At 35.5% G+C, this 25015-nt stretch overlaps 1 protein-coding gene across 20 annotated transcripts in view; it reads left to right on the top strand.

Moving 5' to 3' along the window:
- sgip1a (SH3GL interacting endocytic adaptor 1a) overlaps positions 1-25015 on the top strand; it is a 63360-nt gene that overhangs the window by 21192 nt on the left and 17153 nt on the right. For 14 of the 20 annotated variants that reach the window (XM_069194174.1, XM_069194166.1, XM_069194169.1 and 11 more), the window contains exons 3-15: positions 8139-8202; positions 9650-9674; positions 10553-10609; positions 10773-10830; positions 11526-11707; positions 17629-17640; positions 19081-19105; positions 19412-19469; positions 19819-19895; positions 20389-20475; positions 21457-21531; positions 21647-22234; positions 23721-23842. In XM_069194174.1, coding sequence (XP_069050275.1) covers positions 8139-8202; positions 9650-9674; positions 10553-10609; positions 10773-10830; positions 11526-11707; positions 17629-17640; positions 19081-19105; positions 19412-19469; positions 19819-19895; positions 20389-20475; positions 21457-21531; positions 21647-22234; positions 23721-23842 — 1430 coding nt within the window. The remainder of the gene's footprint in view (positions 1-8138; positions 8203-9649; positions 9675-10552; positions 10610-10772; positions 10831-11525; positions 11708-17628; positions 17641-19080; positions 19106-19411; positions 19470-19818; positions 19896-20388; positions 20476-21456; positions 21532-21646; positions 22235-23720; positions 23843-25015) is intronic. The other 6 variants (XM_069194159.1, XM_069194175.1, XM_069194170.1 and 3 more) reach the window with 2 other exon arrangements.

Here is a 25015-nt window from a genome sequence, read left to right as displayed (position 1 = left end):
CGGGATTGAGATCGGATCCCTATAAGTTATAAGTTAAAAGTTGCTGTTGTAAATCATGTTGGTGGACCAGTTGTAAATCATGTTGGTGGACCAGTAGGTGACACTCTCCTCTGAATAATAATTCCATTAGGGTAACTGAGAAGACTGTGTAGAACGGACTATTTTTCAGATGAAAAATTAAAACAAAGTTCTGAAATCTGTGTCATTAAAGATTTCGTATGTGCAAGAAGGTGCCTCAAGCCTGGTGTCCTGGCTAAATCCTACTCTGGACTAGATCATTCTGGTCTTTCAAACATTGGCCCCTAATTCAATTGGTGAAGTAATTTTTTATTTCTCTATTTGACTTGTGGTGTAGTTTGGCATCTGGCATATTAGATCTGTGGAACCTTTGAGGTGGATATTGCTCTTCAGTGGATAATGAAGTGTGTTTCCTTTTATATGTAAAGACATTTCAATAATTTGGATTAGAAAGCACTGCATAAATGTGAGAACTCACTTTTATTAGTTGACAATACAAATATATTGGCTTCTATATAGGGGAAGTGAATTTGTTTTTCATTAAATGCAACTTCCTGTGACATGAACACAAGTACAGCTTTGAGGATGACATTTGGTATCTGCCTTTCCCCTCCTGCAAATTACCCTACATTTAAATCCTAGCTGTTAACTATGTTATTTAATGTTGAGCTAGAGCTGATGGACTCTTAACATTGGGTGCAAAGACTTTTAAAGATTCATCAAGGGTGTCCAGTCCTGGAACTGGAGGTTTGATGTATCTGGAAGGTTTTTATGTTAAACCAGCATCTGAAGAGTTAAATTAAATAGTTAAATTAAATTAAAGAGTTTATTTTCTCATGCCTGCTGGTAATCATACATTTGAAAATGTTTGAAAATCATTTTGTTCATTGAGAAAAGTTAAGCTGAATTGAATGTAGCCAAAATGGCTTAACATTCGATCCACATGTGCAGCATACTGTCAAAACATCTTTTTTTCACCTCAGAAATACCGCTAGACTACGCCCTATGCTATCACTAACTGTGGCTGCAAAGCTGATCAACACATTTGTATTCTCTCGAATTTACTACTGTAATGCTCTACTCGCTCGGGTATCTAAATCTACTCTAAACAAACTTAAGTATGTTCAAAATTCAGCAGCCAGAATCCTGACCAGGTCTAGTGCAAGTGTTCACATTACTCCTATCCTGGAGTCCTTGCACTGGATTCCGGTCAAGTTCCGTGTAGACTTTAAAATCCTCATGCTCACCTATAAGGCTCTGCATGGCTTGGCACCTCAGTACCTGTCTGAACTATTATCACCATACTCCCCACCTTGCAACCTTCGCTCTTCTAATTCTGCTCTCCTTACTGTCCCCCAAGCCCGTCTACATTGTATGGATGACCGGGCCTTCTCCTGTTATGCCCCCAAGCTCTGGAACTCTCTCCCCAAGGAAATCAGGGAGTCACCTTCTCTAAACTCCTTCAAATCCAGACTCAAAACCCTCTTCTTCAGAAAAGCCTTTACTTAACTGGTTTCGTTCTTCACCCTTCTGCTTTTCTTAGTACCACCATCCACGGTCTCTTTATATTGTAATTGTGTTTTATCTTGTGTCTTCTTCTTATTTATTGTTGTTGTCATCCTGTAAAGCGTTTTGAGAAGCCACCTTTTTATTATTATTATTATGAAAAACTATTCTCCATGAAACTTACTAATCTTTTTGTCTTGATCAATTTACTGCAACCCCATATTCACCCTTTCCCATGCCGCTGTTTCACAGATTGGACTTGATTCCAACTACAGCAAGTAATAATAATAATAATAATAAACTTTATTTTATATAGCGCCTTTAAAGGTGGCTTCTCAAAGCGCTTTACAGGATGACAATAACAATAAATAAGAAGACTACAACAATAAATAAGAAAATTTCACAAGACAGGACACAATTATAATTACAACAATACAACAATAAAAATAGAGGAGACCGTGGAAGATGGTATTAAGAAGAGCAGAGGGGTGAAGAATGGAACCAGTTAAGTAAAGGCTTTTCTGAAAGCCTTTTGTACCTTTCAGAAGTAGAATTTGTACCTTACAAATCCTCTTATAGTACAGCTTTTTCTACAGGTTATTGCAGTGGTTTTATTTATTTCACAACAGTCAATCAAACACAGTGGTCCAGAGCTTCTGTATTATTCTAGTAAGTTGGTTTTAAGATGTCTATATGTTCAAATGTTTACCTAAAGATAGGCCATTAGGATTGTTGTACAGTATTGTTAGTCTTCTAATGTTTTTATCTGTAATACTGCATTGATATGAAATGTTTTGGTTTCTTGCATGAAAAATGGTATATTCAGTCTTATCTGTAATAAAGCATATCACGTGAACTATGATAAATGTTTTATGACATACAGTAACTAACTGTATGAGTAAACATTGCCTGCTTTTATGGTCTTTTATAAATGGGTTCTTTACTGCAGAATGAGTTTGCATTCCACTCTGACTATAACACAAATCCCTTTAGAAATGAACTGTGTCCAATAGGAAGATCTCTTTGTGTCACATGATATTGGGCTCCTTACTAGGAGTGACTCTGTGAGCCTGCCTGACGTGAGCACTACAGGGATAAATGAAATTAATCTGAAAAAAAAAGCTCAAATGGCTGAAATCTTACTCCACTACTAAAATGGCTGAGTTCAAGCTAAAGAAATTAACATTTATAAGAAGGAAAACAAGTCTTGCAAACTTTTCCACACCATTTTATGTGTACATTAGATGCTGATAAAATATTTCAGCGATGCATAATTAAATGTTCATACAAATTAAAATATAACTTGCATGATGCTGTTTTTTTAAAAGCTAAATTGTGCCTTTTCTTAAAAGGATGATCTGCTGGAATTCTTATTTAAGTGTTTAAAGACAGAAATCACTGTAGTGATTACAGCATAGCTTGAGGAAATGCATTGACTTAATACAACACAGTGAACATAATCTTTAGAAAATTATGCCAATGAGTGTAATATTACCCATGATAAGCATTCCCCTAACAAGAAAATTATATTTTTTTGGATTGTTTTGAGATATAAGGTGATCAGATCAGATCAGAGCATTGTGTTTTTCTCAGTAAATCCACAGCTGTAATGAAAATATTAATTACTGTGATAAATGTCATAATTAAACAGTCGGATCACTGGCTCAGGCTAATAGTTTCATTTGAAATGCTGCCATACCTCTAATCGTACTATAACAATAATGCATTACAGTACACTTGAATATTCAGTTAGAGGCACTGCACCTGAAACGAGATTATTTACTAGTTTATTATTAATTGGCAAATAAATTGTTCTTAAACTATTTATAAATCTTTCTCTGTATATTGAGAAGTTATTAATGCTTGCAAGTGGTAGCTAAGCAGGTATAGTTAATTTACAAATTTAAACTACTGGGGACAATCAGTTAAGTGTTCAACTGAAAAAATCAAATACTGTAGTTGCTGTTTTCAGAAACTGATTATCATACTGTACTTCATTGCAGTTCTGCTGTTAATTAAGGGGTTTCTTCAAGTAAAATCCATACCCCTTTCTTGTTCCCCTGCTCAGAGTTTCTATGTATTGTTTTGTAATTTATCTGTAATGCAGCTTTAATAGTTCTTGGATTAACTATATCTATATAATAAATATATATTATATGATATATAAAATATATAATAAAATACCACATTAAATAAAGAGCAGTACACCAATGACACTTGTTTGATGCTGGTTTCATCCTCAAAGAGAAGTTTGCAGTTTTAATTATATTTAATCCCTGTTAAATCTAACTATTCACTCCATGATCATTTGAAGATGAGATCAACATTCTCCATGTCTGAAGTCTGTTTTCTGGCTTTAACAACATGCTTTATTATTTTCAATACACAAAGCACATCTTTTTCATTGATCCACTTTTAATTTTTTAGTTAGTAGCTGAATGGACATTTTGTATATCAGCATAGGCATTCATTTATTAATCAAACATTACACATAACAAATATAAGCCTACAAGGAAAGCATACATGTATAACCTAAAACATTAGTTATAAACTTTCCCATTTTAGTTAAGCACTCTGAACAATCACTAGTTTATTACCATTAATAAATATTGCTACTTTTAATAATAGTAATGTAATACTTAACTTTATTTTTATAACACCTTTAAAAGTGGCTTCTCAAAGCACCTTATAATAAGAAACAAATCACACAATGAGAGGAGACAGCAGAATAACGCAGATTTAAAAAGAGTTTGGAATACAGTAGGAAAGCAAAGTGCAGATTCAAAAGTAATTAAATAAAAGCCCAAAAGAGGAAGGTTTTGAATCTTGATTTTAAAGTGCTCAGGAAAATTGACTTTTTAATATCCTTAAGGATAGAATTCTAGAGCTGGATAGAATTCCAGAGCTTTGAGGCATAGCAAGAGATGGCCCTGTCATCCAGAGAATGTAGACAGTCTTGGGACGGACAGGAGACAAGAATTAGATGAGCAATGGTTGTGAGGTGAGGAGTAGGACAATAGTAAGTTAGACAGATACTGGAGTGCCATGTAGAGCCATGAAGCCATGTAGAGCCTCATAAGTGAGCAAGAGGGTATTGAAGGCCACAAAGCCTAATAGAACCTAATAAAGTCTAATAGGAAGCCAGTGCAAGGACTCCAAGATAGGAGTGATTTAATCACTTGCACAAGACATGGACAGGATTCTGACTGCCGAATTCTGGATAACTCTTAAACTGCTGTTGCTTGTTATCAGGAAAAAAGCACAACTCAAATATTGCTATGGTTTTTAATGTGGTTTTTAATTTGCTAAAGTACTTTTTTTGTCATGAAGTGTAGCTTACACAGATGAACAAAAAGGGTTACTGGATGTATAACATCATAGAAACTGCACAAATTCCTGTGACACAGTTGTCTGTGTGACACAGGACTCCCTTCATGGTTCTGCTTCATTCCAGATATGAAATCTTTGATGACAGAGATTCAAAGGAGCTCCTTCAGCCTTCTCAGAAGAACAGAATATGGATGAATCATACCACATGTGAAGCTTCACTGAGTCTTTGAATATCTTGACTGTCAATCACTGTAGAGCTGAATTCCTTTGTAGCAAAGTGTTAGCCTTCTGCTCTCATTATGTCATATGCTCAGGCCTAAGATTTCATTTTTATGCCTGCGATAATGTTAAGACCTCACTGGGTAACACTCATTACACTCCATTTTTGATGTATTGCATGGTATTTATTAATATAATTTATTTGGGTTTATGCACTATTATTCTTAGTTTCACCTTGGAATTTTCTTTAAGGAAACTATAATACCTTATTTTGCTAAGCTGTGGAAAGATAACTAATAAATAGGCATATTTTAATGTATATGTTATGTGGATAGTGTTTAATATCAATAATACAATTGTCACGATATCTTCAGTCACTGCAAAGTGTACAGAATGTATATAGCAATGGGACAAAATGTAATCTGATATATTGTGCTAATCAAATATTTATTATGGTAATTCTGTTCACATACGCATTTTGTATTGATAGTTATTAATTACAAAATTAGTAATTAAAAAGGCTCTTACTAATTGACTTAAAATATCATAGTATGCAATTAAGCCTCCTGGGCTCTCTTTTCTGACCATTTTTCTTGCTGTTTTTCTGGTTTACTACATTGCTCTTATATGATAATTGTTGTGAATACTGGTTTTCTGAAGGTCCTGTTGCTGGTTACTAATGTAATTATGTTGTCCTTAAGATTACTTCCTGATTATGTTAACCATTTCCGCAGTTGTACTAAAACAAATCAAATTTGAAACAGTTTGCTCCGACAATGTTGGTAGCTCGTTATTTTTCATCTCCACAAATTAATCCTGCATTAAAGGATGAAAAATATTTTCTCCTTATTTGTTTGCAAATTGCATTAGGAATGACTGTACACTGTGTAGTACCATCATTGTGTTATTTATAGGTTTGTTTAGTTCAATGTCAATAAAAAGGAAACATGCACACTATATAATCAAATAATAATTCATGTCCGTTTTACTTAAATTTCAGAAAGCCTAGGACTTTTCAAGAGTAAATTAAAGACTGGATATTAACTTAATAACATTTTGAATTATGAAGACCTTGGTGTATGCATTTGTCCTCCACCCTTTTTATGTTCTTTGACACTGTTGGCATAACTCTTTCTGCCTTAAACATAAGCCACTATTCAGACCACTACATGTCTATGTAGCCTTTTTTTGTGTTTTCAGTAATAATATATACTGTACTGTATGTGCAGAGACAAATTTGCCAAAAATAAATTGTCTTGTAAATTTGGAATGTTGTTTGCATGTTTGACCTACAGGGTGTGGGTTGGGATGGTGCTCTGCAATATGACAAGGATAAAAAGCAAGGATTTCTGATTAAAACAAAAGAAATAGTTTTACAGAGTAATGAACTGAATGACCATTATGCTAAAAAAAGTTGAGGGTAAATTTGTCACGCCTTTTACAAATTTGCAAAATTTGTGGCTCCAAATTAATGCAGGTTTAGGAGACAAAACGTATCCAGAGGATTAGCTTTTTGTACAATGTCTTGTTTTTCTTTGTCTGTATTCCTTCTCTTGTCTAAAAACGCATGTAATACTTGTGGGTTGTGGGGGTATGGCAAAAAAACTCCCCAGTCATGCATTGAAGCCAATACTCTGGCTTCTTTCAAGAAAAGACTGGATGAGATACTTGGATCAATTAACTATCAAATTGGCTAAAGGATCCAAATGGCTTCCTCTCATGTACAGTATAGTCTTATGTTCTTGCAGGTCCATGCTGATTTCAACACTGTTTTAGTATTTACTGTTTGATTTCATTGACTGTAGCTCAGAAATATCAGGGACAGTTTATTACAATTTTATAGATGTGGTTCAGCTGTTTCCAGTTTATGCTTTATTTATAAGTTATAAATGCAGCAGACCCCTATACTGTATCTAGCCAAAGCCCTCTGGGCAAAGAAAATAATACTTGCTATGCCTGCCCAGATCACAATTTCAAACAGACCTGCTAGCATTATGTGGAAAATAGTATCTTAATGTTTAAGTGCTCCAACAGTAGGCTATGAACCAGGAATATGGAGGTTTGGGAATCTTATATGTATTGTACAGTATATATTTATTGAAGAAGTAAATGAAACACAATGAATTAGAAAGCAATTCAAAATACAATGATGAGGTGGTGGTAACTTAAATATTAATTTTGATATATAGGCTATGCATACAGTACGTAGCAATTTTATCCTGACAAGAGATGTAAAAGGGTATATAGTTTACTTTCATATGGAGTAACTGTGGAATGTATGGTTTGAGTCCTCTTTGGCTGTATTCAAATACCACCCAGCTACTACGAAGGAAAAAAGGAAAGGAAAGATTGGCCTTTTTGCACTTTCTGGGAGAGTAATATGATATGCCATGCTTTGCAGATAGTACTATAAAGCGTTCTGTCAGGTGTCAAGGGCCTGCACAACACTCATTACTCAGGAAAGTCAGGTCATGAGGGTTAGGATTTTCAGTCTGGCACTAAATGTAGTTTAGGTGAAGATAATGAGGTATTAAGAATACAGATCTGAGTGGAAACTCATAATGTCTAAGTGGCCAAAGTTCTAAATTGTCATTGCTTTTTATACCAGAAGCTATAATAAATTTAAAACACAGTTCTTAAATCTTTCCTTCAAAGGACATTATTTATGGAAACATGCATACATATGTATAGATTTTAGTTTGTTTTTAATATGGGTAAAAATGAGATTTTAGAACAGAGAAAAATAAATCAGATGCACTTCAGTCTAACCAGTAGGATTCTTTTCTATTGATTGCTTCAGTTGCTTGAAATCTAAAATATGTTTTTATTTATAGCCTCGCATTTCAGTAAATAATAAATCAAACATTTTCCTTTGATGCAATGCCAATAGATCTTAGTTTCTGACACAGGTTTGCATGCTTACATTACCTTTATTCTTGTGTACAGAAAAGCTGAAAACAATGGTGTAGCGGTACATACAGTATACACACAGTAACCCTTTGATGTCTGGCTTTTTGATGTGTGCAGTTATGAAGTTGAATGGTATTTTTTTATTTGCTCCCCAGGATTGAAAAAGCGTACAAGAAAGGCCTTTGGCATACGGAAGAAAGAAAAGGACACTGATTCTACGTAAGTAAATTGGGTGGATCTGCCCACTTTGGCTCCTTTTGAAATGTCACATAGAAAAACCGTGCCTGCACCTACAGTATTTAAAATAGATTTCTGAAAGGAAATAGTGGCCATGTGACAAAGATATTTAATTGAACATTTTCGGTCTTGGGCAGAGAAGATTACGAATGGACTTGATGCGTGTATTCAAAATCCTTAAGGGCACTGACAAAGTTAACCCGACAGACTTTTTCAGATTTAGGAGGGACAGTGAAATCTGAACACGTGGAAATAACATGGAAGTGTGGAAGAACAGGAAGTTCTTCTTTCCCCCTACAAAGTAGTGGGAGTGTAGAACAAGGTACCCAGCCATGTTGCTGAAGGCAATATCCTTGCTTCTTTCAAGAAACAGCTGGATGAGGTCCTCACATCAATTAGCTATTAACTATTGCCAAGTGGACTCATTTTATTTGTAACACTTTGTGCATCTGTTTTAAACCTATTCTCTCACTGTATGTATACAGAACATGAATACAGTATGCACAAGAAAGACATGGTTTGCATGGCTGATACACCACATATTTTATACTTGCTCTGTATGTTATTTGTCTGTTTTGTTTCTTTTGTTACAGAACTAGACATTTCATTTTGAAGTTGCTCAGATCAAAACAAGTAAAAGTTGTCTTGTGGGATGAGCTATTATTCCCTTTTCATCAACTTTATCAAGCTATTTAGTAGCTATTTATTGTCAGTGAAAAAATGATATAGCATATGCTGTATAATAATGAATAGTGATGGAATTCCTTTCTATCAGGCTGCTAACATTAAGTACATCATTATTGAAGTGAACTCAAACTTGAAGTGAATTCTAAGGATAAAGGACACTGTCCCAGATAACAGTGCTACTAATTCACTATCAGTGCTGATTAATACAAATTCAAGCAATTATAACTATTCTAGGGAGAGTATTTCTTAACGTTTTCTGAATGCTTATCAACAATGATAATCAACCAGAATTTGTGGATATTGATATTTACACATTACATTTTAAGTAAAATATACAGTAAGTCAGTTTTCTGAATCAGACCCTGTCCCTAGAGCTATAGCATGGGAACTCAACAGCAGAAAACTATGAAGTCAACCATCAACAGTAGACTTTCACTAAAACATGAATGAAAAACTACATTGTTTACAGTATGTTATCAATCCGGTCAGTTTGTGGGTTTGTATTGAGTGTTGTTCTTTTGTTTTTTTTGGTTTGTTTGAGCTTTGCAAGTTATTTCAGTTAGAATTTTGGTTAATCATGCCTCTACATTGCATATGAGCTATTATGCACTATACTGTATGTAGTATTAAGACTTATCAGTTAAAACAGCACATTTGTGTTTAAATCTATTCAGACCACTAAAAGCCCACATAACTCATATCCTATCTTTTCATAATATTAATGTTTTTTTTTCTTTTATAGAGGATCACCAGACAGAGATGGAAGTGTAAGTATTATATTTTAATGTTAATTAGGCATTTAAACATTCTTTGTGAGTTTTATTGCTGATTATAATGTGCACAGTTTTCAGGAAAAAAATACGGACTGAAAGTTGTCAAGTATAACATGAGAGTAGCATTACCCCCTTTAAGCCTAATCTCATCAGAGAGACTGAGCAACACTGGGCCTCGTCAGTATTCAGTACTCTCGGTCTCAGTACTGAGTTAGGAGACCTCCAGGGAAAATCAGAATGCAGTAGTAAGTGTTGGTGCGCTAATAGGTGACGCACTTTTCTCTGGACCAGAACTTACCCCAGAACAGAATTCTCCGTTGTGAATACTGAAAGCGTGCTGTAGGAGAACTTCAGATGAGATTTTCATTCAAGTTCCTGACTATTTGGTCAGGAAGATCACACGGCAATGTATGTCCAAGCAAGGTTAGTTAACCCCAATGTCCTAGCTGAATTCCCCACTGGACTTGCACATTCTGACTTACCTGTAAGTCAGTTGGTGAGTAATTTCTTAGTTCTGCACATGTTCACTGCTTTTGTGCCATGGGCTTGCTGGTGCGTGATGGCTGCCACGTGTCTCCCAGGTTGGTACTGCACCTAAGCGGAAGGAAGTGGCTCCCTATATATGTAAACTGCTTTGAGGTCCTTTATTAATGTGATGAATTATAATAACAAACTAGCATAATTTCTGGTGTAAATCAGTGTGACTGGGGGGGACCTGGGGAATAAATATTATCTGAATCTCAATGAGCAAGCAAAATAAATATTCTACATGCACTTTTTGAAATGAACAATAAACGGGTACCATTCCTTATGCAATCAGGGACCACTTAGTATGATAAGTTTCTAAACCAATCATTCCCTGTCAAATGCAGAAAAAGACGAATGGAGCTCCCAATGGATTTTATGCAGAGATTGACTGGGAGCGATATGTAAGTACTCATCACCTTTTATTATTATTATTATTATTATTATTATTATTATTACTGTTGTTGTTCTTGTTGTTGTTATATTTTGCAGGCTATACAAACCTGTTCTTTCTGAAAAGATGTAGCGGTTTACTCTCTCTATTCCTTAAATGTTATTTCATTTCAGAATTCCCCTGAAGTTGATGATGAGGGATACAGTATTAGACCAGAGGAGGATGCAGGAAATATCCTTAATGTTGCCACCTTCAAAGATCACTAGAGTGCATTATCTGGAAAAGATGTGTTTTGTTTTTAGTTTATCATTTTATCTTTTACAAGACTGTGAAGGACTCTGAGAGGCAGTAACTTAAAATGTGGGGACTAGGGGGAGGTAGGTTGGAGGTAGAAGTTATACTTCTCAGTGCCTCTTATCCATGGAGGACATACAGAAGAGAAGCACTACTGGTCAAATTCCGTGGGTGAAGCCAGTTGGCAGGTTGATGGCATTTGGAGGTGCCAATTTATTACAGTGTCCCAAAGAGTAGTGTGGGCTGCAGTAGGAGGGTAAGATCTGGATAAGATCAGACTTGATTCTTCAAAAAAACAAATACTTGAGTCTGAATACAAGCTGTGCAAATGCTTTCACCAGAACTAGCCTACTTGAATATTCAGTACTAGGTTATTGCTTAAGTTATGGTTTGCAAATTTGTCACAGAAGATGTCATAGTTACATACGGTTATCTATAAATATGGTAAAAAATGTTATATATACAGTAGGTTCGTTTTATAGGGAATATAAAGTAGTGGATTTGGTATATAGTATATAGAGGAGAACTCTGCTGCAGAAACTCTAGCTTTCCAATTCAGTCTGTATTTTATAGGACTAGACTCTATATTTATTTTTGGATTTTGTTTTGCTATTTCCTTAACTAAGATTCACCCACCACCAAAGGGAAACACTTCTTCTCCTCCAGTGAGTCAGAAGAGGAGGAAGATCACAGGAAAAAGTTTAAGATTAAGATCAAACCTTTGCAAGCTAAAGACACCTTAAACAATACCGCAGCTTCAGTAGATGAACTAAAAGCATCCATAGGCAACATAGCCCTGTCTCCCTCTCCGGTGGTGAGTTTCTTCATTTTCTATAAATATACAATCATTTCATATTTTTAATTCAACTTTTGTCACAATTTACCTGAAAGCTATGGGCAACATTCAGGTAATTTTAAGTCTGAGTTTCGTCTCTTGCCATTCATTGTGGTCTTCTCTTAATTAATGGGTTTTGTTAACAGAATCCATTGAAGCAGGAGTTTTGGAATCTGCTATTAGGCACAAAGGAATGGAAGAAGAGTGTTAAATATTATTCCCTTGCAGAGGTCTGAAATTTGAGAAATCTGGAAACTAAGCAATTCACAGTAAAGCTCTGTGAACTACAGCTGCAGATTTACAGCCTTTTGGGTACAGAAAACACAGACATCTCAAACTGGTCAGACTTAAATTAACACATTGAAAATGTGATATAAAACAACACATATAAACACAAATGATATTGAAAACCACAGACAAGGTTAATTTTAGATGTTTTAATAATGTTGGTACTGTCACTTCATGTATTGTATATTCATGGTATTATAAACAGTCATCCCATCTGGCAGATAGTTTCTTTTTGCTTGTAACTACGAGTTTTTTACTTCATTCTTGACAAACACATTTTGAGACTTTCAAATGAGCAGAGACAGACTCATATCATGCTCCTTCATTAAAGTGACACACAGGCTTTCAGTTTTATTTTGATTGCCTTTGATTTATTACTTAAAGTCAAAACTGACAAAAAACTGAAACATCCATTATATTTATTATAATAATAATTATATATATAATAATTGACTTGATGCATCTGTTCATGTGGTTCTGAGTGATTCATGTTGCTTTGTTTGTGTGCTGATTTTATAAGATCATCCACAAATGAAAAAGAAAATGAAATGCAGCAGAAGCCACACTTTTTGTAGACATGGTCACTGTTACTCTTAAATCAATTAAGAAAAAGCTAGACTTCCTCCCACGTGCACAGATGAAAACTCATCCATATGTCACTTGCTTTTATCAAGAAAAGCTTTACTGTACAGAGCATCATGCCTGCGGCACACTAGATTCTTACAAGAAAACACACATCAGCGTAAGCATTGTCAAATACATGCACTGTCGTTGTGAATGTCAATACATGACACAGCAGTCATGCAAGTATAAGTGTAAGATGTTGACATTTCAGCTGGAATCACAGTGCAGGTACTTTCTGCTCAATGCATAGACAAATGCGAAGTAGCACTGATAGAATTAATCCTTGATTTTTGGCAGGATTTTGTATAACATTTTCTGTGTGATAGTAGTATAATTAGCCTACTATTGGTGTAGACATAAATTCTGTTTCAGTTTTCTGACAATGCCATAATGGCATGTTGTAAGGAAATAATCAAATTCTATAATGCACTGGTTTAAGCAGGCTCTTGTTAACGGTTAATTTATTAACAAAGGAAATCCCATGCAATTAAGCAACCATCTGGTTCATTTATGTGTCCGCATGATAGGAGTCCTCCATATACAGTAGCTGTTGAAGATTGAAACGGATCACCTCTATTTCAAAATGTAATTTTGTGGCCTAACAAGGAAACCATTTTCTTTTCAGACGTTTGCTCTGAAATGCATGGACAGATTTAGAAAGTGTTTCCATATGAATGTCCAGCTGTTACCTTAGTAAGTAGGCAATAAGATGCATTAATGATTTAAGTAATCTAAAACAGGAAGCTTTTAAAATTTATTTAGATTCAGATAGTGTCCTTCCCCCTGGACTGATTAATTTCCCAAATCCTCAGTGTTGTTGAAAGCAAATATGTGGTGTTGAAGAATAAGGGGGTGTGCTTTCATTGCTGTTCGGGTAATTAAAATTAAATAAATACAATGTGTTCTGAGCTAGTTCAAAGAAATGAAAACACTAAGGAACAAAACACAAAGGGTTTTGAAGCACTGGCATAAATAACTCCAGAAAACATCAATGAAAACAAATATTTGTGTCCAGAGATTTTTTCCAATTGTTGTTTGCATTAAATAAAGAAATGTCTAACTGTCATTTGTAACCTATGACATTTCTGTATGAATTATACATTAGTAGCATTTCTTTCTTCTCCATGGCAAATGTTGCCACAGCAACATGTCTTTGCCAAGTGGTAACCATAGCTACAGATTGACCATGAAATGTATTTGGAAGAATGGAAGCTGGAGCAAAGGTTAACAGGGTTCTAAACTACAGAACAATAGGGCTTCCCACACTCCATCTCTGCTTCACTTGGAGTTGAATAGTTTGTTAAATTACTTCAGAAAATACAAAACCGAAATGTAGAAAAATTCATTCAATATTTTAGCTGTGTTGGTGTCTGTTTCTAAAGAAATTGCCATACATTGTAAAGTATTGATTTATAACAAGTGCTGTTGGTCTCCAGTAATGGAGAAATGTACTGTAAATAAAAGTTGAAACTTTTTTGTATTTTGACTCAAAATAAAAATGCATATGTAGGTTATGTTTAGGTATGTGCAGAGATGGGAATAAAAAAATATATTTAAATGTCCTCTTCTTCATTGTTTATGCCTTATTGAATATAATGTATACTGTTCATCTACAATACATCCATACTTGATTATCATGCATTGCTTCATTTACTCTTCATCTATTCTGATCATTTTGAAATTATTTTTAATCTCTGATCTAAACTCTGTTTTTAGACATTTCTGTTTCACATTGGGGGTCTGCAATGGCCGGTTTAAATTTTCAGGTGCTTCAGATCCAGGCAACATTTAATTTTTAAATTAAGAAAAGAAAGACCTGTAATTAATCAGATCAAGCAGACACACAGAATTGAGGTTCCAGAATTGAGGGCCCATATTATATATCTTGAGGTGCTCTGCAAAGCTCATGAGCCTTTTAAAAAATCTATGCCAGCATGGTTTCCATTTTTTCATACAATGTTAATATTGTAGTCTTGTAATTTAACCTAACATAGGATTTGCTATTTACTCTCTCTCTCAACTTTGGCTTCTATAGAGGAGAAGTCCGGTAAGCTTGTATTTAATCTTCCACTGTTCAAATTAAATGATCTGAACGGTTTCCATGCATGTAAGATGACTGCATGTGTGCATGTAACCTCTTCCCACTGGTGCCTACAGAAAAATAAAATCCACAGTACCACTGTATTTTTTTTGCATCTCATCCTAGTCAGCCCCTGATGATCTGTGTTTAACCATTGTAAAACAATGAAATCCATTATCTTTTTTCTGAAACGTTTTTGAAAACAGTTTATGATGATATTACAGGCTCAAGCCCTACGAATTAAAAAAATAATAGAATAATAGGTAGCAAAAAAATAATAGAAATATGTAGATTTCAGTCACTTACACAATTAAAAACAAATAAAATGAGTTTTCAAACTTGCCTTAGAACAAACCTTTTTATTCAAAGGATTAAAAAACTATGACTGCCACAAAACAGTGTTTGGGTTGATACAGTATGAAAACTGCAAGCTGTGTGGTTGTGATGGATACATAATACATAAAATCTTGTGTGGTGTAACAGAATCCAAAAACATTGCTTACAACTTGTACTTTAATTACTATAGACACTTGCTATTAGACTGTTAATGAAATCCTCAAAGCAACTATTGATCTTGAATCTTATTTACGGTAACTCTGTCTATAGCAGAGGTCCCCAATCCTGGTTCTGGAAAGCATGTGTGTCAGAAGGTTTTTTAGCTCACATTAAAGCTCACTTTAAAGCACCAGCAACTGAAGATCTTATAGAAGCTGTTTAACTGCTGCAATTTAGCTCATATTTAGCCAATTGAAATTGTTAAAAGCCCAGAGCTGAATACTTGCACATACTGTAGCTTTCCATAACCATGATTGCATGTCCTTGGTATATAGTGTCATAGAACAAAAATATTTTAATTATTTATTTTTCTTACATCTTGAGTTTAATTTCTCTATGTAAACGTTCTTCTTGAAATCTATAGTCTTGCTTGATCATTTACTAAGACTTCTGGACTTTACACTGATGTTTACTGGACAGATTGTTGTTCCTATGTGGGCTGAACAGACTCAGTTTTAATTACATTTATGTTTTGGACCTGTTAATTTTAATCTGTCTAGTTTTAAATTAAAGTAGTATCTTATTGATTCCCTGACAAGTCTTATCTTGCTTTACAAACACCAGAACAGACATTTCTTAGAACATCTACTAGACTGCATTACCATTTACAAAGTATAAAATCGAAATTAAGAAGAGAGTACTTTGATGTCTAATTCACTTCAATTGCATGACGCTTTTAATGACCAATAATCCGAATAACTGGATTTAAGCTTTATTTAAACAATAAAACCATTTAGTTAAATAACAGCATCATTTTCTTTCTGGTTCTTTTTATTGCATTTAATGGGGCTAAAAACACAAAGTATTTTAAAATTGCAAAGCTGTCAACACTTGTCTTCTAGTTAATCTAGTTAATGTCAACACTTGTCTTCTAGTTAATACAAGAACTATATACCAAGTGAAGGTTTTGCCTTCTCATTACACCTTTTCGATTTCTGGCCTGGAATGCTAAATTTTCTCTTTAGAAGAATAAGATAAACAGCTCCCCTTTAAAAAGTCAGAACACCTGGGACAGACCCATAATACAGACTTGGCATAAGACATAAGGTCAACCTATTACATTACATTGTCATAATCTTTTTCAAAGCATAAGAACTGTTTTACAACAGCCAATCTAGCCTATTTGGTTAGATTTAAAGATGGCCTGCACCTGTTTCTTGAAAAACACCAGGCTGTCTGCTTCAACATAATTGACAATCCTCTGTGTAGAAATGCTGCCTGATCTCAGTTCTAAATGCTCTTCCACAGGGTACTCTGTTTTATGGTTCATCTATCAGGTCCATATAGTCTTCTGTGTTCAAGACTAAAAAAGCTCCAATGCATGTGTAGGACATTCACTGAAGCCCTGGGTTGTATCTGGAAGCTTTTCTCTAGACTGGTTCCAGAGCAGCAATTGTGATTGAGAAACTAATTAATTTTAAGCAGCTATTTTTTTTGTAATATGGTGACCAAATTGTACATAAAATTCAAAATTAAAGTCTTACTACAGAGTTGTACAATTTTAACATAACATCCCTTGATTTAATTCTAGGCTTATTGCTATATATTCTAACATTGTTTGCATTTAACTGCTTCCCTACTTGGTCTAGAAGATATAAATGATATTCAACATAAGCACCTAAGTTCTTTTTCTATGTCACCTCAAACATTTCACATTCTAGCTATGCATATTATCATCTTGTATCTGTACTTAATGTTTTTGCTGCCTGAGTGGTAATATTCTGCACGTGTTAATATTAAATGTTAAATACATCATTTAATATCATCTGTAAGGTGTTTGCTCCGTCTTGAATTTTGTTAAATATTTTTGAACTTCTACTTTTTTTGCTATTCCTGTCTGCAAAATTGACCAAGTTTACTAACTTCACCAGAATCTAGCTCACTGATATGAATTAGGAAGAACATGGGTTCAGATAGTTATAGCCTAAATTCAAGAAAAAATTGTATTTTTTATCATTATTTATTTTCAAGTTTTGCTAATGTGTTAATTTTCTAGAAAAAAAAACATAGAGGCTTCTTAGTAAATCTGTAAGATTTATATATATATAGTATCATTATAAAATAAAACCTGTTTTGTAATGTTTGTTATACATGCACAGTAAGAGGAATGGAATGTTCAACATTTGTTTAATTAAAGGCACATTTTCATGAGGATCTGGAATTTTCATGTGACTGGCATTCATCTTGTAAGATAATCATCATTAGTTGCTTTTGTCCATAGAAATATTTTGTTCTTGTAGTATTATGGAGGGAAAATCTGTGACACATACAGTAGAAGTGGTGAATTTTCTGTTTACTGATTTGTCACTTTCTGACCAGGTGTCTCTTCTCTCTTCCTTTTTGCTGGTCACAGAGACGTAGTCCGGTAAGTAGTCTTAAATGGAACAAACAATAATCAAATGTGTAAATAAAATATTTAAAGGTGTTTCTCAACTTGTCAGTTATTTTATAGTGAGGCTACAGAGTGTGATCATTTCATTTCACCCTCAACACAGCTAAATGCTGAAGCTATAGCATGGTTTTGTTACTTATCAAAATCTTACACCCTGTTAGATACTGTACATGTTATTTACATAATTTTACTTTATGTAAACTTTATTTTACACATTACTGGAGAAGTCTTTGTAGCTTGAAATATGTATCACTCAAACACAAAAAATAATATATATATTACATTATATTGAAAGTATAATGTTCTCACATGTACATGTCTCATTTTCAGTGCAAAGCTCTGTTGTTTAAATGTGGGCATCATTATAAGCTCATTTGTTACATGTACTTCAGGGTATAAAGGTCTATTAACAACCAACCATTTGGTGGTTCAAAATTCAGATTAACAGTCATACTGCAGTAATCCTATCCTATCATACAATATGTGTGGGACTATATAAGTTTTTCCAAAAGACAAACCACATCAGGGACCACCCTACCCTAGTTGTCAGTATTAGAGAGGCTGGCTGCTCAAGACTGCATGTGCCCATTGACAAACCATTTATCTGCAGTCCCTCAATTAGACAGGCTCACTTTTTTCAGTTGTCGTCAAGGACAGTACCCTCCTCAGCCTGACAACACTTTTTATTGTACTGGCTGGTGTGTAATATGGAACTGGTGTGTCAGAACTTTTTTGTGCTTCATTGGCCAGATTTGTCACCCCAGACTGCAGTAACTGATTAGATTTTAAATTAACTTGGATATTTATTGGATATATTTGTTCAATTTGTTCAAATTATATGGACATAATTTTCCTGAAAGGCATAGCATGCCAGCAATTACAATGTTGTATTAGAAATTAATACAATTATTTATACAACTTCCGCAACCTGAAATACTCTGCGATTTGGTAGATTATTATAGCTGTAAACAATACACAGCACTCAAAATTATTTTGGGGGTTTGTTTTCATATGATTTTGTTTCATATCACTTAAGCGCATGAAAATTTTGCATCAGTATTTCTTCAGATTTTTTTTTTAATGGAAAAAAACAGGAAACAAATTCCTCTGTGAACAAAAATAAATTAGTCATACTCTTGGTTTTGTTCATAGATCAGTCATCGCTGGTGGAAACGCTAATCACAACTTTATAGTCGAATATTAGCGACGTCAACATTTGACCTTTAAAGTTCTGTGGATTCCTTTTATGTTACGCAAATGGAGACTTTTGATATTTCTGTGTAAAAATGCCTTTCTTGACTTTACTAGCCCAGAGGTTAAGTGCAGTACCTGAACAGGCTTGGTGTGTCTAATAGATTTTATTACATTGTCTTACATTGTCCATTAATTTTTTTTTTATTATTTTATTTGCAGGGTCTGATAAAAAGAAACCTATCTAGTAAGTATTGCATTCTGTAAACTTAAAAGATCTACATGTTTGGAGGTTACACGAGTGACAATTTGAGAATTCCTCCAAGGAGGGGGAGAGCATTCAAGATTTAATTTTAATTAAGTTTATAGAATCACTGTAGTTAAGACACATTTAGTATTATATTTCTTTATGAAGCTGAAATTCCAATATTTTAATTGATATTTTTAGATATCAACATTACATTAACATTATGAAGTAATATACAGTATATATATTACATCTGGTATTAAATAATATATGAATATAAAGATTATATTAATATCTCCCTAATAGGTGAAGAAATAGCAAGGCCAAGGCGATCCACTCCTACTCCCGCTCCAGAGCCTACAAAGTTAGTATTATTCGTTTTGTAAGGAAGTAGCAGTGTGCTGTGATCTGTGATTTATGTCTCAAATTGCATACAATTGCACAGGTGTAGAAATTACACTGTGTAAGTTTTACAGTTGGTAGAACTACTGGGGTAATTGAATATAAAAGGTGAAGAGTTACAGTTGAAGTGGTAGCAATGTGTTAATAGATGAAGGTGGACAGGTTGGAGAACAAATTCCAAACCCTGTCCTGATCTCCGTGTTTTCTGCCAAGTATTCTTGATTTTTACAATGAACTGTTTATGCTTATGTTCTTGTGTACTTGTGCATGGGCAAGCCGGCTTACTCTCCTTGCTCTTACTGTTCTACCAGTACGGCAGTACCAGAGGATCCGACAGTCTTGTTTGGGCCCCCACTGGAAACAGCCTTTGAAGCACAGAAGACAGAAGGTATTGCTCTCGAATCAACTAGTCTGACTGTCTGATTGAAGTTGAATGGAGGTGGGTGCCGGGAGGAAGGGAGGTCATTTAAGGTGGGATTAACTGAAGCCTAGCCTAGAAATGTGTTGTACAACATAATTAGCTTGGCAGGTGCTAGAGTTAACCCACCCTTAACTAAAACGTGCAGAAGGTGGTTAGATCTTGCCAAAGCTCATTTTAAGAACTGGAAAAAATCCCACAACGATAATTCTATTGGTCTTCGGGGCAGACAGTCTCCACGATTAGTATAATCATAGTGAGATACGGTCTGCTGCTGGTCAAAGTGTTGCCAATGTAAAAAAGCTCAATGCATTAATGAACATGAGTGATTACCCTGTAGTAATGTAGCAAAATTATTTTGATTCTTTTTTTACTTTCAGCTAAAGCAGTTTATGCAGTACGCTCTTACTTCTGCTGAGGGGTCTGTTCATATTACAATGTATTATTCTCCTTTTCAATGTAGTGGTAATAGATGAGCCTGAAGTGTGGGGTGTACCTAAAACTGAGTCAAATCCAGACTCCCCATTGCCAAGACCATTTCCTACTGGAAGTAAGTCTTACTCAAAAGGAATTTACCCCCCCAAAAATGGGAATCAGCGAGATTCATCACATTGGATACCTTCAAAAACAGCACAGCATGAAGCTTCAACCCATTAACATTTGCCTAATGTCAGGAAAGAAGCAAACATTTGAAAACAAGTGCTGAATCTTACCAAAGTCAGACAAAATGTTCCCAAAATGAAATCTTGTACCTGTAATCGCAAATACATGCCATTTTAGTCACTTTGCATGACCATTGACATTGCCTAATTTTCAAATATTTTTGCTGTAAGAATTTTTTTATTCCTGAAACTGACCAGGAATGCTCTTTATTATAATAGTGCTTCAGAGGTTTAGGGTAACCTCACAAGCTGCAGTGTGGTGTTTTATACATAGCAGTGTGGAGTAGTGCCTGGGTCCTAGCCATTTAAGGTTGTAGCTTGACAGATGGTCACTACTGTCGCACCCTTGATCTGGGCACTTCACTCAGAGTGCTTTAGCAGAATGGGCTGCAATTTAATTGGATACAAAGGGGATGTGGATAAAGAGAATTGGACAAATATATATTTTTTATGGACTGAAGATAAAACGTGTTTTTATACAGTAACCATCTATGCACAAACCTCTTTGTTGTGCTCTTAATTGTATTCTTCCTACTTTAATTAGAATAAATATTTTTGAATGCTGCTTTATAGCAAATTCTTAAAAACACTTTTGATATTTTTTTTCTTTCAAATGCATCATTTAAAGGCTATGTACTATTTGCCAAGTGGAAATTGCTGGAGTTTTAAGACCTATGCCACCTGAATCCCATCTTTGCATCAAATCTGCTCTCTGAGAAATGTGAAATAGTGTATGTCTCCATATTCTACAGGGTGCAAATGCAGTATACTGTATATGAACTATATTCCAATTTCTGCCAGATCTGGTACCTGACAAATATCTTTTTCTCCAGCCTTTATCATGAACAATTCTATTGATTCAATTTTAGCTCCTCCTCCACTTCCACCTAAGAATGTCCCAGCAACACCTCCCCTGTGTGGCTCCCCTTCATCAGATTCAGCAGGTAATTTGCACTTATTTTAAATATCTTTGGTATGTAGTGATAATTGATTTTTTTTCAAATACCATTCCTCAATATCTGCACCCCTATTATAATGATCCTATGTTTTCCATTAAAGATACTGGAATTTCTAAAACTGACACTGACCTTGCAACTAAGCAACCATCTTCAAATTCCCTTGATGCACCAGCCCACACATTGGGGAAAGAAGGTAGAGGTGGAAAACTGCCCTCAATCAGTGACTTGGACAACATCTTTGGGCCCATTGAAGCTCCAAAACCTGCAGCAGAGACCTCAGACAGCAAATGGGTCAGCTTCTCCGATGAGTCCCCTGGGAGAGATGCCCCTGTGGCCCCTGCTCCTCCTCTTCCAGTGGTGCCTCTGAAACAAAAGCCGGAGTCCACCTCCTCTGCTTTGCCTGTCCTTCCTGTCCCACCCGTGCCAGCTGCAAACGCAACTGTCTCGCCTCCGGCGGAGTCCACACGCAACATCCCCCCGCCCCTGAATCTGAGTGAGGAAGACAAGAAGATTCCTGATCTGACCTCAGTAAAAGAGGATGCTATGGAGTCAACAGCATCCCCAAAAGAGTTTGGACAGGGCCCACGAGCTACACCTCCTCCTCCTCCACCTCCTACCTACAGAGCTGTTGTGTCCTCACCAGGCCCTTGTTCGGGAGCAGGATCAGGAAGTGGTAATGTGAACTACTGTAGGTTGTCTACTCAACTGCAGAACTGTGTAAATTCCAGACTTTGGGGCAATATGCCCTTACATGACGATTCCCATAGGATTAACACATTTGTAACTCAAATCTACTTCAGCCACCACTTAAATTTTCACAAAAAATTAAAAACTGCACAATTTAAGCAATGGATTTAACGAATCATTGTAGAGTGGCCACCAATTAAATATTATTGTGGGGAGACAATAGGGGAGTAGTTAAGTCGTGCAAGTCGTATTTCTGAGTATTTTCTTTTACGGTGAGTTTTACACGTTGAGCGACACATTTTTGGGTCACAAATCGTGCACCATTTATTTAGTTAATTGATTCAGACATTTGAACTCATTGGTCAGTTCATGAGAGAAACATATGCAGTACAAATCTGAATTATTTATGATCTAGTTTTATTGTTGAACTGACCTATAACACAAAGATTATTTTTCTATAATTGTGAAACAGTAAAAAATCAACAAAATAGCTTTGGCTACATAGACAGGTTTTTGTATTCCTTTTCTTAGTCCTCTATGCTGTGTACTTGAAAACGCCAGACACTGCTTGTCTGTGTTGCCTTGGAGGCTTAGACTTTTAATTCTCAGGCTTATCCTTCTAATAGATGTGTAGGACTTCAGTGATAGTAGCTGTTCCAGCTGTCCACTCATTTACTTAAAACATTTCTCTTTGAACGTGGTTTTACATTGCAGATGACAAACTTCAGAGTGCTTTATCTCGTAAAGATTTACTGATCTTATGAGTACATTTCCTGTAGTATACTAGTTAAAAAGCAAATTGAAATCATAATCTCAGACTCTTGATATCAGTGGTTATCAAAGAGTTAAGATTCAATGTCAATTTGAACTACCAAATAAACAGACAGTATTAAGTACTGGATTATAAGGCATTTTGTAGAAGAGTGATTAAATACTGTACTTGTGTGAAAAGTAACCAATGTTCCATTTGAACTGAAATGTAGTTTCAGGTCCACTATTTACGTGAAAGAATATGAGAGAACTATTCCTACTGTATCTTGCAAAGGAAGACAAAAACCCTTTGTATACGTTTTTTTATAAGATTATAAACCAACCAAAAAGAAATTAATGTACTATAAATTAGATATAAAATTGTGTTCAAAGAGAATAAGAAGGCTTTAAAGCTCTTGAGTAAGACAGACTTAGTTTTTGTAACAAAGTTGAAAGTGCAGTAGAATTTTTTTACAAAAACATCAGAAATCACAAATGACACTTTCAGACTGAGATGAAAGCTGATAAATAACAGCTTGTCAATGTAAGAATCAATGTAACCATCTAGGTTCAAGATAAACTAGATAGTGAGTGACTGATTTGAAAGCACCAGTGAAAGATCAATAAGAAGGAGTTTTTAGAGCTACTGGAGTTTTCAAAGAACAGACACCACCAAAAGTTTTGTAGTAAATATTATTCAGGTTTTGACTGGCTACTCTGAAACTGTTGGATCGCAGGCTCGTCTTCCCCAGCTCGTCCTGCGACGCCATTGGGCAGCAGCCCCACTCCGCCTCCTCCACCTCCAAGGCCACCTTCTCGTCCCAGACTGCCCCCTGGGAAGCCTGCAGTTGGGGATGTGGTATGTGTCGTATACACAGGTGTCTTTAGCAATGCTAAAAAATAAACATTTCATCTCTTTGAGCTTTAAAAGAACTGTGTAGGCAGTGCATTTTGAGTATATTTATGCTAAATTGAGTTCATGACAAACGTTTTAAAGACAGTACCTCAGCTTGACACCCCTTGGGTTATTTTTATACTGTAGGTTGGTTTCAACTGCCTTGTCAACCTGACCTGGGTGTTATTCCTCAAACCTAGATGGTTAAAGCCAATTATGTTGTCAAGTTTTCATTTCTTTTGCTGTGAACACATTACCTGTTATGGTATCTGTAAGAAAATGAAAGAGCTAATAGTGGACTTTCAGAGACACAGGCCACACACTCACAGCCCACTCAGTATTGATTGAACGGAAGTGGAAACAGTCACCAGCTTTAGGTTTTTGGGAATTCACATCTCTAAAGACCTAACCTGGACTGTAAACACTGACTCTATCATGAAGAAGGCTCAGCAGCGCCTTTAATTCTTGCGGTGCCTCAAGCGATGGGGGATGCCAATACATGTGTTGGTGAACTTCTACCGCTGCACCATCGAGAACGTCCTCACCAACGGGATCACCGTGTGGTATGGCAACACCTCTTCACGAGAAAGAAAGGCACTGCAGAGAATAGTCAATATGGCCCAGAAGATCATCGGCTGCGGTCTCACTGAGATTAAACAGCTCTATGAGGACCGCTGCCGTGGTAGAATTCTGGCCATCACAGAGGACAGTCACCACCCCGGGCATAAGCTCTTCACCCCACTGCCCTCAGGCAAGAGATATAAGAGCATACGGACACTTACCACTAGATTCTTCAATAGCTTCTATCCACAAGCAGTGAGACTGGCGAACACATTCAGCCATCCCCCTCGGTCCACACCTACACCATCACCATCTACCTCTTTATGATTTCTTATCTATTGCACATCTCCAGTCATTGTTTACACGTCTGTATTGTTTACATTCAAACTGTCTACATGTTAACTTGCACATTGTCTATTGTTTGTTTGTACATTGTCTTGATGCACTGTTTGCACTTTGTCTTGTTTTTTACACTTGTTTTACAATCGAGAGACTTTCTGTAAGTAAGAATTCCATTGTGCCAGTACCGGTTACATATGGCAATAAAGTTCAAGTTCAAGTTTTAGTTCTCCTGTA

The sequence above is a fragment of the Lepisosteus oculatus genome, chromosome 9 (assembly GCF_040954835.1).
Source record: "Lepisosteus oculatus isolate fLepOcu1 chromosome 9, fLepOcu1.hap2, whole genome shotgun sequence".
NCBI classification, from domain to species: domain Eukaryota; kingdom Metazoa; phylum Chordata; class Actinopteri; order Semionotiformes; family Lepisosteidae; genus Lepisosteus; species Lepisosteus oculatus.
Note: the sequence above shows the minus strand (reverse complement) of the source record. Positions and strands in the feature narration are given on the sequence as shown.